Source organism: Eleginops maclovinus, chromosome 9, assembly GCF_036324505.1.
Source record: "Eleginops maclovinus isolate JMC-PN-2008 ecotype Puerto Natales chromosome 9, JC_Emac_rtc_rv5, whole genome shotgun sequence".
NCBI classification, from domain to species: Eukaryota; Metazoa; Chordata; class Actinopteri; order Perciformes; family Eleginopidae; genus Eleginops; species Eleginops maclovinus.
Genome location: NC_086357.1, coordinates 5,509,197 through 5,527,368, shown reverse-complemented (window position 1 = coordinate 5,527,368; position 18,172 = coordinate 5,509,197). Strand labels below are relative to the sequence as shown.

At 42.2% G+C, this 18,172-nt stretch overlaps 1 protein-coding gene across 1 annotated transcript in view; it reads right to left on the bottom strand.

Moving 5' to 3' along the window:
- The window catches only part of slc1a7b (solute carrier family 1 member 7b), a 59,058-nt gene that overhangs the window by 21,562 nt on the left and 19,324 nt on the right, over window positions 1–18,172 (bottom strand). Inside the window, exon 3 of the mRNA XM_063890458.1 lies at window positions 12,092–12,307. Within this exon, the coding sequence (XP_063746528.1) occupies window positions 12,092–12,307 (216 nt within the window). The remainder of the gene's footprint in view (window positions 1–12,091; window positions 12,308–18,172) is intronic.

Below are 18,172 nucleotides of genomic sequence, written 5' to 3'. Positions count from 1 at the left end.
TAACGGACCCCAGTATGCCTCTCTAGAGTTTCAGCACTTCAGCCAGAAGTGGGGCTTTGAACACAGGACATCGTCGCCAGGATACCCGCAGAGTAATGGGAAGGCGGAGTCAGCGGTAAAGACAGCCAAGCACCTGATGCTGAAGGCTGCAGCAGCAAGACAGGATCCGTATTTGGCCATGTTAGATCATCGCAACACACCGAGCCAGGGCCTCAACACAAGCCCGGCACAGAGACTCCTGAGCAGGAGGACCAGGACCCTGCTTCCCACAAAGGACACTCTGCTGAAGCCAGAGGTAACACACAACGAACAGGGACTGAAACACAACAGACAGGAAAAGTACTACAACCGCACAGCAAAAGACATGGACGCTCTGAAAAGAGGGGACAGTGTGAGAGTACAGCCAGGTGACACACGCAGGAGCTGGAGACCAGCGAGAGTGGTCCAGCAGGTGAGCCATAGATCATATGAGGTGCAGTTAGAGTCAGGAGGGGTTGTGAGACGAAATCGTCGTCACCTCAGACATAATCACACCGTGCTCACACCAACACGAAACGCACCCACACCAACAGTGACTGAGGCGGCCGTATGGCCAGATGGCCCAGTACAGAACCAAGACAAGATCACCAGGTCAGGTCGACAAGTTGTCATGCCACACTACCTGACGGACTATGTTCAGTGATTGGAGTATGGACAATGAAAAAAAAAAGAAAAAAAAAAAAAAGAAATGAAAATGATGTTTTGAACTGATACCTTAGGAAAGAGACTAACTTTAAAAAAGAAAAAGAAAGATGTAACAATAGGATTGTTTAATTAAGTACAGTTGTACGGGGAACCGATTTCTATGTGACACCGCACTCGCGGACCAGTTCAGTTAATGTACAAGGCAGAGAGTGGATGCCTGGATGTAATAAAGTTCAAGTAAGCAAGACTGCTTTAATCGTCCATTATGTATAGTCCGGGTAGAGGCAGAACATAAATGAAACACCTTTGATGAGCAGGGGATCAGCCATCTGCGAATAGACATAGCCCAACAGCTCATCAAGGAAACGGGTTGGTTTCTAATTTGTTTTCAGTTGTCATGCAAGTGCTATTTATTTCATCCAATAACATAGCTATCTGTAATCAGCAGATGATTTGTTGGAGCTATGTCGGGTGCGTGGCGAACATGACACCCATGACGAATGGGTAAGGCAGGTTTGGAGCACTTGAAGTTGATTACTGTAATGTTTTTATTATACAACTGTCCTAAAGCATATCTTTTTTGTTTGCGCTTTTCTTCCAGACGTAGTGCACGCTTTCTAAAAGCTGGTATCACAGCCTTTGTGTGGGGGAACCACCTGTGGACAAAGATTATTACTGTCCTGCATGTATTTGACAGCCAAAAAATAAATAAAGTCCCTTGCCAAACCATGCCTCTATTCATCCAGTGATGAAGTTGTAGCCAATTATGACAGTTTTCTCAATTGGGAACAGCTACAAGCAAATAGTCAATAATAAATATTCACCTTTCAACGTCTGAACAGTAGCTCAGGCCATTAGCGGTAAGGCAGTGGATTAATACCATTTGAAAGCATGACTGGGTTCCTATCTCACAGCGGCTATTTTCATAGCGTTTGATATGTGCTTTGTAATGGTCACTATATGCACTTTTTTAAGGTTAAAAAACAAAGCAATATCCTTTCAGATGGCCATGCGTGTCTATTGTCCGTAACACATGGCTTTTGCATTCGTTTTTGAGGCTTACGTTGGCAGCGTCTGCCTGTTTCATATTGTGGATATCACCAATTAACATGGGTGGTGTTTATTTCATCCATGTTAAAAGATGATTTGTAAACAGCTGACAAGAGCTGACAAGATGTATATGGTTCAAGCACGTTGTTGTTTGAGCCGGTCGGTGGCGTAATGAGTCACATTCATGGCTTAGATTCATATTTTCATATTTACGGGTTCGAATCCCATAGGGAGTTGGAATATTCTATATATTTTCAATTTCTGGCCAGCATATTTTGTGTTGTTGTCTGTAGGTGATCTCCACATGCGCATTTACATGAAGTGATGCTTACGTTTTTTCGCCGAGGTTTTTTTTTTAATATTGTCTGGTCACATTTCAGACACACAAGTAAGGTGAAAATGACGAACCTGGCAACCACATATAATCCGGCCTGTACAGCGTCATATGACGCTCAAGGAGTGGAAAACCTAAACAAACGCCACCAGTTGAACCGGAATTCAGTTAAACTGGAACACCGGCACTCCAGCTGGTATTTCCATCTTGATGCCATACTCACGTAGACCCTCCGCCGCGGCTTGAGGGTTGTCAAACATCTTGATTTTTCAAATTTTCTCAAATACTTTAAGTCTTGCAGGAGCATGATGCGTGACTTGATCCTTCTTTCCTGAAGTTGTTTTCTTGCTTGTCTGTATTTAGCACGCTCCTTAAACACTTGGGTAGTGAAGTCTTCATCGAAATATATTCTGCAATCATTCACGCGAATGTCCTTCTTTGCCCAGGCAGCTTGCAACACCCATTGCCTCAAGTTGTAGTTTTGGAAACAAACTATTATTGACCTGGGTCGGTCGGTATGCCAAGGATGTGGCCCAATAGCCCGGTGTGCTCTTTCAATTTGTATTTCATCGTGAACATCCAGTTTCTTCCGTATTAAGTTTTTCACGAAATCAACCATGTTGTTACCTTCACATTTTTCAGGCACTGAATAAATTCCTAGACTGTACCTCCGGGCACGGCCTTCCAGGTCCTCACATTTGTCTTCCAATTGTTTCTGTAGGCGCAGACTGTGGATTAGCACTTTACTCATATAACGATTTCACGGTCCTCATTCTCCATAATTCTTACTTCTGCTACACCCATCCTTGTTTTCAGTTCTCCGATGCCTTCTCGTAATTCGTTTATTTCCCTTTTCAAGACTCCAAAGTAAAACTCCAGGTAGGGAATGAAGCCTTACCCCAAGTGAAGGAGTTCAAGTATCTCGGGGTCTTGTTCTCGAGTGAGGGAACAATGGAGCGTGAGATGGGCCGGAGAATCGGAGCAGCGGGAGCGGTACTGCAGTCGCTTTACCGCACCGTTGTGACGAAAAGAGAGCTAAGCCAGAAGGCAAAGCTCTCTGTCTACCGGGCCATCTTCATTCCTACCCTCACCTATGGTCATGAAGGATGGGTCATGACCGAAAGAACGAGATCGCGGATACAAGCGGCCGAAATGGGATTTCTCCGCAGGGTGGCTGGCATCTCCCTTAGGGATAAGGTGAGAAGTTCAGTCATCTGGGAGGGACTCGGAGTAGAACCGCTGCTCCTTCGCGTTGAAAGGAGCCAGTTGAGGTGGTTCGGGCACCTAGTGAGGATGCCACCTGGGCACCTCCCTAGGGAGGTGTTCCAGGCACGTCCAGCTGGGAAGAGACCGAGGGGTAGACCTAGGACCAGGTGGAGGGATTATATCTCTTCGCTGGCCTGGGAGCGTCTTGGAATCCCCCAGTCAGAGCTGGTTGATGTGGCCAGGGAAAGGAAAGTTTGGGGCTCTCTGCTGGAGCTGTTACCTCCGCGACCCTGACGGAAAAGCGGGAGAAGATGGATGGATGGAAGACTCCAAAGTTCCCTGCCGTTTCCAAACGGAATTCTCTGATTTCTTTTAATATTTCAGAGAGTCCCAATATACACCATCCGCCCCCTCAGATTGATTTTCCACAGGTGGATTGTTTGCATGGAGTTCTCCCTGTTTCTGTTTCTCTTTCTGGCTCCACCGTGTTGACATTTTTATTGATTTTCTTTCTGCCAAAAACGACTTAAAGTAACTCGATTTGAAAAGTTCCTTTGTTGCAATCTAAGTATCGGAATTATTCCCAAACTCCGAAATTGTTTGTAGCGTGTTGCGTCTCTGGACATGACTGTTTAACAAATGATAAGCTACTCACTGCATCAGTTAGGGCTAAATAACTTGTTGCCAGCTGAAACATAATCACCCATGCAGTAATTATCCAATGGGAGGCTATTACCTATTTGCTTAGTTAAATCCAGGTGGTGACCTTTTTTTTGGCTGCTTCTACTACTGCCATCTATTTTAATTTTATTTATAATTTTTTCTTCTCTTCTCTTTTCTGTTTGTCCTCTCAACATGGAAAGTGGCCTTGGGTCCCTTTAAAGGCACTATATAAATTTAATCTGTTATTATTATTAATTAGAGCAACAGAAACTTTTGTCTTGTTTTGACTGAGTTGCATTTTTGTGAAGAACTGGATAAACTGACTGAAAACATCAGAGCTAGAAACAGCTCCACCTCTTCACCACACAGACAATATTGTTCAACCTAACGCAGTTTGCACTCAGTGACTGTATAATCCAAGGCTGCAATTCACAGCTTATTACAGAATTCAAATGAAAAATGTCCCCTTTAACATGCAGTAAGAGCAGCAACAGGAAGTGATTTAAATCAGGGATTTTTGATCAGCAGTTTTTACAACTTTGTTCTAAAAATATAGAACTTTTTCGAAATTTAAGAGGAAAGATTTGAACATTTTGCACCTTTTTTTTAAATCGAAATCTTACCATGTTTGTGGAAAGAATATTTGATCCTTTTTTTTCTTGCAAAATTATGACTTATTCTTGGATCTGCTTACCTATGTTTGAGTGGCCTTGGTACTCTATTGTACCATAGGGTGTTGATCAAGCTTTTTTTAAGCATTTCTTATTTCACCCTTTTTAGTTGTAGCCCAGTTGTAAACCATGTGTCCAGTACAAATATTTGCTCGTGGAGTAACTCTATGATAATATAAGTAACGAGAATATACTGTATAGAACAATATATGTTTCTGAAATGGGCTATTTTGCATACTGGGTGCTGTATAGCTATTGCTATTGTACATTTGCTTGAGTACAAAGCAGGACTTTTACTTGAAACTGATTATTTTTAGTGTAGTATTGCTACACTGTATTAAGAACAAAACATCTAATATTAACTACAATGCTTTTATTATGTTGTCAGCTTGAAAAGATTTGAAAGAGCTTTCACTGACTATTCATCACCTGCTGGTCATTCAGCCTGCTGCAGCGCTTTGTTCTAACCTCATCATGACACCAACAGCATGCAATAAACTGCTGGGACTTGCCGAGGTTCAGCGTTCAGACAGGTTAAAGTTTTAAGGAAACTGAGTAGCATCTTATATTAAAACAGATTAAATGTTATCAGTCAACAATGAGTCATCCCAGAATACAGGAACTGAAAAGCTTAAAACAACAAATGTTTTTAATCCTGTCTTGGGATTTGTGGCAAACAGTCAGAAAAAGTAGGCTGTAAGAACAAAGTAAGCTCCAGTCAGGTGTTATTACGTACTAGAGATTGATTTAATGTGAAAAGGGTGGTATGAATCACACAGCTAGAATAAAATATGCTCCATCATTTGTTATGTTTTAAATAAACATCCACACCAATGTTTGGTGTATCTTTTTCAAACATTTGAATTATATTATATGAGATAATTATTATATAAAGTTACTAAGTAAATGTACTCAAGTACTATACTTACGTAAAATGTTGAGGTTCTCGTACTTTACTTGAGTACTTCAATTTGTTGCTGCTTTGTACGTAAATATAATCAGCCCTTAAATCAGACTTTAGTTCACCTGGAGTAAATCCAGCAGCTACCCTGCAGCATACAAAGCCATTAATACTAGCTGCACCTTTACCAGCTCTGAGAACACTTTAATGATCAATCATTATAAAACATATCAGATATATTATTCTGAAATGGACCAATCAAACAATGACTACTTTTACTTTTGGTATTTCAAATATATTTAGATACTAATACTTCTGTACTTTTACTTGAGTAACATTTTGAATGCAGGACTTTTACTGTAACAGAGTATTTTTACACTCTGGTACTTTTACTTAAGTACAAGATCTGAGTACTTGATCCAACTCTGATGCCATCTTGGACAGAGCATGAAATAATATCCCATATTATTTATAAGTAACTGCACAGACATACGTACAATTGGGTAATACAATTACCTTGATGATGTTTTCCACATTGAAATGCTGAAGCAGTGTTCAATTATTTGGCTTTATAAAACTGGAACAAACTGCCAGCAATCTGCAGTTTCATGGAACTCTCACTTCCTATAAAATCGAGGTTTCTGTTGAACTTAATGCTTTTAATGTTTTTCTGTAAAGCACCTCAAATTGCTGTATTTTTCAAAACATGCTATAGATATACCTTTCCTTATCTCCACTATGCTACTGTTTGTTCTGGAATAATGATGTCCTTCATACATTGCCATGGGCACATGCTTTGTGTACATTTGTGTCATTTCGTTCTTACAATGAATCACATGAAAAATAGTACAACAAAAGGTTCCATGTTAATAATCCATTTACCAAAACCATTAACTTGCACTCAGAGATCAAAACATTAAATGTTGGAGGGAAACCAACTGCTGCTCTAATCTTGGTTAAACCCTCAGAAATTATGTGTTTGGTTTAATTCCCCTCATCAGCATCATATTATTTTCCAGGATAGTGGGCGGAAATATGAAGGATGATCGAGCCCAATCAGCAAAGTGACTTCATGGAATTTAGTGGAAACTGGACTCTCTTCAAAGTAGAAGAAAATAAATGTGATGATGTCACAACTATCTGGGTTGAGGTCTGCACATGTGGATGATAAACTAGGGTTTGAGAGACATGGTCATTTAACAAAAGGTGAAAATTTGCTGATTCATGCTACTAAGTTGCAGTATGGGAGATATACTGTAACATTGAGCATGTTTGACTCCATACTCAGGACTCAAAGTGAGGATGCCTTGTACTGTGCCCTTGGATGTATCCTTTCCTTTTGTTTATTATAAAGTTGGCAGACATTTCTTGGTGGTGTGTAGAAAATGTGATGTAACCTTGAAGATATTAAGGATGTCAAGCAGTCACCTGCCTCCTCAGTTTATATAAGCACCTCGGTGAGATTCCAAAAACTTGGATCAGTTCAAATTTGGAGGAGCCATTCCTATCACCTTCAATGTTAAGTGTATGTATATTTTAATATACATTTAATATTGACAGGGGCCTTCTGTGCCAGCCTTCTTAAAGACATATAGTCTGACACGCCTACTTTTAATTACACAATTCTACATCTGAGTTATTTTTAAATATTAAAACTTTAAAGTCAGAAGAACACAATTAGTAGCTATACGATCTTTATTCAAATATATCTAAGAAAGCCCTCGACTTCAGTTTCATATTATGGCTTTAAACTGTTAAGACTGTTACATATGGCACTCACCTTATTGAAATCAAGTTAAGGAAGGACTTATATGGACTATGTGTACACACTCTGAAACAGTTTCCTTGTATCTCATTCTGTTTTTGGTCCCCTGCTGTGTCCCTTCTTTTAGATTTCCTCTCCATCCATCACCTTTAAACCCAAACACAAATCCCCTGCGGCAAACAAATAATCTGTAATTGTGTCCTGACAGTTTTCTGCGGAACATCCTCTCCCCACAGTCGACCCCACAGAGGCAGTCCTGAAGCAAAAGCACACAGACTTTGCGGATATAGACGTCCAGTTTCTAAAATCAGTGATTGTATTATTGTTATCGAGGCATTTATGTGTACAGTATACCACCTCAACGCTGTGCTTGCTAAAGATTGTGTTTATTTAAATGACTTTACATAGTGATGGGTAGCTTAACTTTACAAGTTGTTCTATTTTATCCTTACTGACCGCCAGAGGCAGTGCTTTAGCACTGGATATATTCCATCTCGCGCCTGCGCAGGTCGAGTATTTATAACAACCTTTCTCAATATGCGTTCTTGTCTGTACTCGCTTTCACCAAGAACGGATAAAGTTCCCGGATGTATTCCCGGAAATGTTCTCGACACGCCCATTTTACCAAGGATGCATCGGATGCTAACTTGTGTTAACTCGGCATTGAATACATCCCAGCATTCATTTCGGCATTCAAGCGAGGAGCGGAAAATTACTCGATGCCATTGAACAACGTTTTTACTATTTTCGTATGCTATTTCATCACTGCAAATTCACTTTGAGGCGAGAAATCAAGGGTTTAGATTTCAAATATTAGCAGTTTTACGAAAATCGAATTCAAAATCTGCTTAAACGTTTTCGGAGTTGAGAAGCTCCACAATTGTGTATTGCGCAATACCAGCAAGTATGCATCGTCTCAAACCGCCAACAGCGCTCTGTGTGCTCGTCAACTTGCAAGTTCATTCTTCCAAGAACAACTCGCAAGAACGTTCTTCCCAAGTACACAAGTCCGTTCTTTGCATTCTTGGTATTGAGAAAGTCACACGTGACCTCGTGTGACCCGGTTCTGGTATAACTTCCGGTATCATCTACGAGATCAGTCCTTTTTCATCTTCTCGCTGCGCAGAGTGTTGCTCTCTGAGCTACAGAAAAGAATAGAAATACAAATGATTTATTACTTGAAGATCGTCGCTGTTGTAGCCTCGTGACCGTGTCAGTCGGAGCTGCAGGTTACTCGCCCTCCAGAGGCTGCGACGAGCTGTCTCTCTCCAGAGAGGGAATTGTGTGTCCGCCGCTCAGACCTTTGAAGAAAAGAGCACCGGACCGGCGGACGCTCCTGCCGTTTACACATCAGTACGGTGAGACACTGTTCCTGGCGTTAATGTGACTGCCTGGCACAGTTAGCAGAGTGCTTTCGCCGAGCTAATCGGTGCTGTGCTAACGAGATAGGCGGATTGGCAGTGAAGAGAGTGTCTTTTTGTTTTTTTGCAGTCAGCAGAGTGCTATCGCTCAGACTGACTGTAGCAGCCCGCAGGAACTAGTGTGGAGATTTCTCTGTCGCTATGATTTCCTCTCCTGGCTGTAACACCTGCATGGCTCCTCTTCAACCAGAGGACGGCCATGACCTGTGCCCTTCTTGCCTCGGCCTCGAGCATCTGAGGGAGGGTCTCTCGGAGGACCCGTGCATGACCTGCACCATCATGCCTCGTGCAGTGAGGGCTGCTAGACTTGCCGAGGTGGAACTGATGGGGGATGCTGACCCCTTATCTGAGCGGTTGACTCCGGCCCAACCTACCCATGGTAAGCGTCCGGTTGCAGAGGCTGCGGGTGCTCCCTCCAAAAAGAAGGTTAAGCCTGACAAGCTGTCCTCTAAGGTGGACCTGCTAGCTGCTGAGCTGGCCCAGATGAAGTCACTCCTTCTGGCCCTACATTCCGGTGCTGGTGCAGAAAATGCTGCTGCACCCAACCCACCCATGGCTGAGTTGGCTTCAGAGGAGGACATTATGTCAGTGGCAGCTTCTGCCACTCACTTTAATGGGTACAGCGAGGAGCAGCCCTCCCTGGACCTGAGGGGACTCAACAAGTTCCTGAAGGTCCTACCATTCCAAATGTTGAGCACAGCAGAAGTTCTTCGTGCTGTTGCCAGGGAAGAATGGTTCACGGCCGTCGACCTAAAGGACGCTTATTTTCATGTGACTGTTGTGCCTCATCACAGGCAGTTTCTTCGTTTTCTTCAGGGTGAACTTCGAGAAGAGTTCTCTGAACCCCTCTCAGAGCTTAACCTTTATTGGCGTGGCTCTGGACACAGTCACTATGAGGGCTTGTCCGTCAGCTCAGCGCATGGACGGCATCCTCCACCTCCTTCCCCTCTTCCGAAGGGGCAGGTGATTGCCCTACATTCTGTTCCTCCGCCTTCTTGGCAAGTTGACAGCTGCTTCAGCTGTCGTTCCCTTGGGCTTACTATCGCTGCGCCCCCTGCAAAGATGGCTGAATAGTCTCCACTTGGACGCCAAGTGGCACAGGAAGATCTGGGTCTCACAGCCGTGCCTCCTCGCTCTATCCCCATGGAGAGTGAGGTCATATTTGTCAAGAGGCGTGCCCATGGGCGCCCTTCCATTCCGCAGAGAGACCATCACAACGGATGCCAGCCTCTCCGGATGGGGTGCAGTGTGGCAGAACAGGACAGCTCAGGGTCAGTGGTCTGCTCAACCGTCTTTCATATAAACCATCAGGGGGGCACCAAATCTGCCCGGTTGCTAGAAGTGTCCCAGGCGCTTCTGACGTGGGCAGCTCCTCGCCTGACCAGCCTACGTGCAATGTATCTACCAGGGGAGCGGAATCTGGTCGCCGACTTCCTCTCCCTTAACAAACCTCCTACCTGGGAGTGGCGGCTTCATCCAGAGGTGGTGCACAGCATCTGGGGTTTCTTCGGCAGGGCAGAGGTGGATCTCTTTGCCTCAGAGAGGTCAACCCACTATTCCCTCTGGTTCTCCCTAAAGGAGAGGACCAGCCCCCTGGGTCAGGACGCTCTGGCCCACACATGGCCAGAGGTTCTTCTTTATGCCTTTCCACCCCTTCCTCTGATCTTCCTGACACTTCCCAGAGTGCTTCGACTTCTGGTGGCCCCTTTCTGGCCAGCCCGGACTTGGTTTCCGCTGCTGCACAGACTCCGCTGCGGGACGTCCTGGCGCCTCCCCGTTAGGAAGGACCTATAGTCTCAGCTGGGGGGTCGGAATTGGCATCCGGACCCCTGCCGCCTTCAGCTGTGGGTTTGGCCGCTAGAGGGCCGGACCCTTTAATGAGTGACTACATAGAGCCCGTCTAGGAGACGATTCTGAATGCCAGAGCATGGTCTACTCATCGGCAGTACGACAACAGGTGGAAGCTGTTCCAACTGGTGCACAGGTCGGAACGAAGACCCGGTACATTGCTCTGTGCCTACTATCCTGGTATTTCTCCAGTCCCTCCTAGATGGTGGCAGGTCTCCCTCTACCCTGAAGGTGTATGTGGCTGCTATGTCAGCGGAACATGCCGGGGGTGACAACCACACAGTGGGGAGCCACGGGCTGGTGTCCCTCTTCTTAAAGGGAGCTCGGAGGTTGCGTCCACCGATTGCCCCACCCCCTATGCTTGCCTCCCTTTTGAACCCTTAGCGGAGGCAGAGCTGAGGTGGCTGTCGGTCGAAACGGCTTTTCTCCTCACCATCACTTCGGCAAAGAACACCTTGTGTTTGAGGTGGAACTCCGATGGTTCAGGCGTCACACTGTGGCCAAACACGGCGTTCCTCCCTAAGGTGCTGGCCCGCTAACACCCACGGTTCGACCCCCCCCCCCGAACAGCTCTTTGTCTGTTAGGGTGGTCCTAGGAAGGGCTGTGCTCTGACAAAACAGCGCCTGTCCCACTGGATCGTGGACGGCATTGCCCATGCATACAGGACAAGTTTGGAACAAAATGCCACTCTACCAGGAGTGTCTCCACGTCATGGGCGACCATGAGAGGGGTGCCCTTGGAGGACATATGTGCTGCGGCCTCATGGGCATTACCGAGCACATTTTCCAGAAACTACAGAGTGAATGTTGCCACCTCCCATCCATTGGGCGTGGGTCTTCTTCTGAGTTCCTCTACCACACCTTTATGAAGTGAGTACTCAGGATTCTCACGACTCTGTTGTTATAAGTCATCCAGTGCTAAAGCACTGCCTCGGGCGGTCAGTAAGGATGAAATAGAACAAAAGTTACGGATGTAACTACGGTTCTATAAATCCTGGATGACCGCCAGAGTTCTTGGTCGCTCAGAATCCCGTGATTCCACGAGAAGATTCTGTAGGACTGATCTCGTAGATGACACCGGAACTTATACCAGAACCGGGTCATACGAGGTTACACGTGACTGTTGTTATAAATACTCGACCTGTGCAGGCGCGAGACGGAATATATCCAGTGCTAAAGCACTGCCTCTGGCAGTCATCCAGGATTCAAAGAACCGTAGTTACATCCTTAACTTTTGATTCATATTTTGAATTAATAATCTAAATCTGCGAAGTAACTGATAAATAAAGCTGTAAAATAAAAGCAATGGAGTACATAAGTTCCCTATAAAATGTTCTAGCAAAAGTGTAAAGTAGTACGATGCGCAAATACTCAAATGAAGTAATTTTTCTCAAAAGTGCATAATTTGAGTGAATGTACTTGGATACATTCCAATATTGGTGAAGAGATTTCCTTATAGCCAAACAATTAAACGGCATGAGTTCCACTTTCAGTCAAACCCTGTCTCAAGGTGAGTACATGTTCAGTCAGATGTTATGGGGGTCTTACCGGATAAGGTCAAGCAGAGCATCAGCAGAACTCATGATGGGCTTTCCGCTGTCCTCAGAGTCCTCTTTCTGTGCGGCTCCGCCTGGGTGGATGATGGAGACCATGATGATTCCCACCACCACGGCCACAAAGGTGGTCCACAGGTAATAAGACACTGTGATCAGGCCCAGCCGACTGGAGCACTTGGCATCGAGGGCTGCAAGTCCCGACATCAAACTGCAAGAGAAACATCAGAGTTAGTGCTTTATGCCTGTATCCCCGAGGGGAAAATCCATTTTTCTCATGCATGTAGATGATAATAATGTTGATAATGATTTTAAACTTAATTTGAACAGCATCCTTTATCCGAGAAATGCAACACAAAATCCAATAAGAAAAAATACACATTCATAAATTGCCATAATTATCAAAATACAATGGTATGTGAGAAAAGTGTATAATTAAATATAGCAAATAGAATGTACAACACAAGATGGAAAACAATCGAAGGAATAATAGAATTAATATCAGTACCTATTTTTTAAGGCATTCATACATCCATAAAAACTGCAGCAGCAACTGCAGTTCTCCATTCTCTTCTACTAAAACATTGCTTGCATTTAATGTCAAAGCAATCATCACTTAGCAACTCGTTCTTCCTTTGTCAATCAAGTTGTGCTAATAATATTGCAAGGCGCATAATTATATATATTCAAAATGTCCACTCTCAACAGTCAGGAAAATGCATATAGAAATAGTGGGACACTCTCTTCACTGCCAAGACCTTGGACAAAACTCATAACCTATTCAAGGGTGTATAATCCTTCAATTGATGAGAAAACCTCAGACATAAAACCTGGACATTCATTCAGACAGTGGATTTAAGAGAGAAGCCAATGCATTTAGAAATGTTTTAATGAGGCATTAGACCTTGGACAATGTTCTGAAATTATACAAGAATATAAAATCCTTTGATCTATCTGAACCCTTCAAACTTGCTTTGAGAAAACAACTTCCCCAAAAGGTTTTTTCTGTGCAGCCGAAGTTGAAATTGCAACGTTTTTTACATGAAGTGTGGTTTGTCGAACTGTTGATGATGAAATTCTCGGAAATTGTGATAAGAATTGTTTTTCATAGTCAAAAATTACCTCATTGAAATCAGAACTGAGCCAACATTAAATGCGGAGGAAAAGGATATTATGATCAGTTTCTGGAAAAACTACAAAGAGCTGTTTCGCAGCCTAAAAATACATTTAAAATATCAGTTGAACACACTTCGATTTTCGGAACACAACTACTCCTGGCTGTCCATGCACTGTAGAACGACGCAGAGAGGCCTTTCCTGATCTGATTTCCGATTGGTAGGACAGCATCATTTGTCTGTGCTTTCCCAAATTAGTTTTATGCCAAGTTTATGCTGTGTTTGAAGATTAGTAGTGCAACAACATTGTTAGGTTTCGGTAAACGGTTTGGGTTAAAATACGTACAAAGTTCATTGTCCATCCAGCCCCACCCACTGTGTGGAGGTTTTACTATGTAAAATGTCTTCTGATTTCCTCCTTTGTTATAATTACAACAACTAGCTGATGGCTTTGTAAATAATCCACAAAGAGGAGCAGTAGCTGAGACTTGCAAATGTACTCGTTGAGGTCGCCAGCTTCAGGCAAAGAGAGTAACAGCTACTGCATTATAAGACTTCTGTTGTCTTGTCCTTTGATGTTTGACGTTAAATATAACTGTTTGGCTAAAACAAAACAGAAGAAAGACAATCGCTCTTTCACTGAACAAAATAAATACTGAAAGGAAAACTTGCAAAACAGTTGTGCTTTTTATGCGGTTGCTGTACAAATACAAAAGAAAAACATGCTGTGTGAAATGCACCTTTTACTGCACTGGCAAGCAAATAGTCTCATTGCATGAGGTTAATGTGGTTACACGCATACATTAAGTGCATAATCGCCCCCTTTCTATGCAAATAAGCATAAAATATTCCAATTATCAAAGACCAGTGCTCATGGTCACACACCGTGACAAAAAAAATCAATAGAGAGCTGGTGATGACTGAAGTAAATTCATCAGGTGGGTCACACCTGGACTTTGTGGAGTCCATCAAACCGTAAATCCCAAATATAGTATCCCTCTGCCACGTTTAAATTCCTTGCCTGAATCTTAAAATAATGCCTCTGCACCTCATTGGTCAGGACCCCTTAATCTCATGGTTCTTCCTACTGTTTGTGCAACAGCAACATTTATGCTTTTCAAATTCAATATTACAATTGCAAATTTCACTCACTTTCAAATCTTATGGGGTGTGTTGGTGCTGTGATATCATTAGCATATATCTTTTGTGAGTTAGACCTTAAAGGTCCCTCATTAAACTCTTTTTCATCAATACATTACAGGTCAAACAGATCATTGTAGCATGCCATAAACCCCTCTGTTTCAGCTCTGTTCTAAAGTGCTGATTCTGTGTCTGTAGCTTTAAATGCTATTGAGCTGCTGCTGGCCACGCCCCTCTGTGAGATGATTGGTTTGAAAAAAAAGACAATGGTGCTCTAGGAGGAGATTCAGGTAATAGGTTGGGCGGGTGTTACCTTGGTTGGGTTTTGGCTTATAGTTAAACAACCCACAAAAACATTGTTACATGACAAAGTGGCCAAATCTGATCAGCTCATTGTTACAGCAGCAGTGTGTTGTGGCATTACAAAAACACATATTTAAAAGGTGGAATAAAGCATAAACATAATAAAATTAAATAAAAATGAACTAGAAAAAACATAATATAAAACCTAAACAATATAAAATATTCTTGTAAGTCAAAAATGTTTTATAAAAGTCAAAAAAACTGCAGCAACAGAAATACATTTGTTTACTACAGCAGCAGACAAACACTTTACATATAGTATATCAATTACAGATGCGTAAAGTGGATGTTGTGCAAATTGTTCATAGAGAGGGAGAAACTAAAACTATGTAGCAGAAAGTTTTCTGAAAAGTGTTATTGCTGTTAGCAGGATTTTTATTCCTGTTTCTGTCTGTGACAGTGGAGCTGGAACTGTCTGTCGGAGAAGGAGCTCCACTGTTGAGCAGCTCATGGTACCATCAGCAGCTACAATCCATTCAGTTTGAATTTGCATTTATTACTATTTCAAGATTTAACAAATCTAAATTAGATTTCAGTTAAATATTGAAGATGCATTTTACATAAATGCCGGCACTTGGTCATACACAGCATACTATATGCTGAAGGAGTGTTCTGTTTTAATTACAGCCAAGCTGGCATCGCAGCAGCATTAGCGGTGTTTGTTGGATTTCCCTTGTGAATGTAAAGATGCTTAATCCCCTGCTTTCATTCAAGGACAGAATGCAATGCACACAAGCATGCACGTACACACACACACACACACACAGTAATGAAGACATATTAAAAGCAACTGTGCTGTGTGATAGTGAGTATCCAACACAATGAACTAACTGGGGAGGCTGTGGCACAGTGGGATAGTGCGCTGATATGGTCTGCAAAGGCTAAAGTCCCTGAGTTTCTCTGCCCCCCCTCTGCCGGAAACTCTATTAGACTTCATGGTATATTTCTATGTGCTATGTAAAACTGTCGCCTCTGTTTGCTGGAGCTCAAACTCATTTTACGTGATAGGCTTAAGGGTGGACACCTCCAAACGGTTGACAAATCGCAACAGAGTCAGCCAGAGCAGACTGGGCTCTGGTTTCAGACAGAGGGTGAAAATAGGTGCTGCAGCACAGTCAGTATGAGACATATTTCCATGCTTTTTGAACATTAAAGCATGAACATGTCCCAGTAGAGGCACAAAACACAAATATGAAACCTGAAAGTTGGCATAATAGGGCCCCTTTAAAAGGTCACCTTTTCATTACTTTATACACTTCCTTAGTACGTTAGTAACGGCCCTGTCGTTTTTTTTAACTTTGTTTTAAGACTTGATTAAGAGAAACATGCACAACAACAATACTTTTTTTTAATTAAATGTGCCAATTAGGTTTTTTCTGAGTTATATTAAAAATCAGTTAATTTGCACCACAATGTCAAACAGAAAAGTCAATTCCGATTTCCTGCTTCATAATTGGCAAAAAAGCAGCTTTTACCTTATTACGAGTGGCACTACGATACCTTTTATTTTTATGTAAAGCAGGAAAAGTAAAAAAGATCATAAACTAAGCACGTTCTGCCATTCAGCGTTGAAAATGCATCCTCCAAAGATTGGAATCATTTTACACTTTAGTGTTGGCAGATTTGAACTTGCAGGATCAGACTCCATTTAAATACAATGTAATTCAGTTAAAGCCTCAAAGTGCTACAAATCCTCTGAAATAATAACCAAAATGCCACATCCAAGGAGATGGAATTTAATTCCATTCATGAATCCCCTTTGCTCTCCATCACACATTCAAATTGCTTTCCCTCAGACATGCAGTAAATGAGCTCAGGAATAAATTACCATCAAAAGGAAAAGCTCTAAAGACTGTTTGCCAGAATATGAAAGGTTGAAATGTTTTATTCTAATGGTTTGTCTATTCGAGGCGAAGGTATTAACATGGTGTAGTCAGTTTAACCAGGGACATTTCATTCAAGGTTTGGATGTTGGAGAAAATTGTTAATATTTGACCTTTATTTCAGTTTAACAGTTAAAGTTAATCGTTTAAGTGGAACGACTCTTCTTCACCAGCTGACACAACCACAAGCTTTGTGCAAATAATGAACAATAATGTCACTAAAATACAAATGGCTCGTGACTTTTGAGGAACTTTTGTACTGTACTTAAGTACAATTGTGAGATACTTTTACTTGAGTATTTAAATGTTTTGCTACTTTCTACTCTAAAATTCAGAAGTACATTTTATACTTTTACTCCCCTACATGTATTAAATCCCTTTAGTGACTTTACAGATCTGGATTAATGATGGTAAATATAATCAGCCCTTAAATCAGACTTCAGTTCACCTGCAGTAAATCCAGCAGCTACCCTGCAGTATACAAAGCCATTCAAACTAGCTGCACCTTTACCAGCTCTGAGAACACTTTAATGATCAATCATTATAAAACATATCAGAGATATTATTCTGAAATGGACCAATCAAACAATGACTACTTTTACTTTTGGTATTTCAAATATATTTAGATGCTAATGCTTTTGTACTTGTAATTGAGTAACATTTTGAATGCAGGAATTTTACTTGTATCGGAGTGTTCCTACACTCTGGTACTTGTACTTCTAATATAGTACAAGATCATATACTATATATACAGTATATGCTTGCACTTTAAGTCAGACACAGCTAACATCGCTACTCGCCTTGGCTTATGTTAACTAAATGTAATGGAAGCATTACAGCTCTCAAAATTATTTTATTTAAAAACTAATCAAGCGGACTGCTGACTGATACACGTCAAACTGAGTCCGAAAAGAGGCACACAGTACGTGTTAGCACGTTAGCTTAAATGCTATGAAACTGATAAGGCTGAAGTAGTCTCTTAATTTTTTCCAGTGCTGTATTTATTCTTGTGTAGGCAAATGCTGGGGAAATGTCTGTTTGCCTTACATAATTCTGGTATTAGGGAAAACACTGACTTTTTTCTTTAAACCAATCACAGTAGTCTTGGGTGACGCTTTGCCCAGGACGCAGTAGCGGAAGGTAAGAAGAATCCCGCAGGAAATACGTTGCCTATTGCAAACTTTGACAACATCTGTGGTATTTAGAGACATACATGGCTTTATCTCCTGTTGATATCTGCACTTATTGTTAGTCGGGCTGCACTTTTGAGGCCTCAAAGATTGGCACTTCTTAGCACTCAAAGATAGGCAGCAATGTTGTCATGATGTTTTTAGTTCATCTGTTATGCTGGGGGATCTTTCTTTAAAGGATTTGCCATGTCTGGTGAAAGACATGTTCAATCTTTGTGATTTCCCGCCTGTTTTGATTGTCTGCCCCACTCACCTGTGTGTTATCATACTGCTGCCCTTGTGTTTTTGCCTGTTAAGTTCCTGTGTTCTGCATTTGAGTCCATCTTGCTCCACTTTATGAGAGTGGGTCCAAATTCATATGAAAAAATGTACTTACAATGTATGT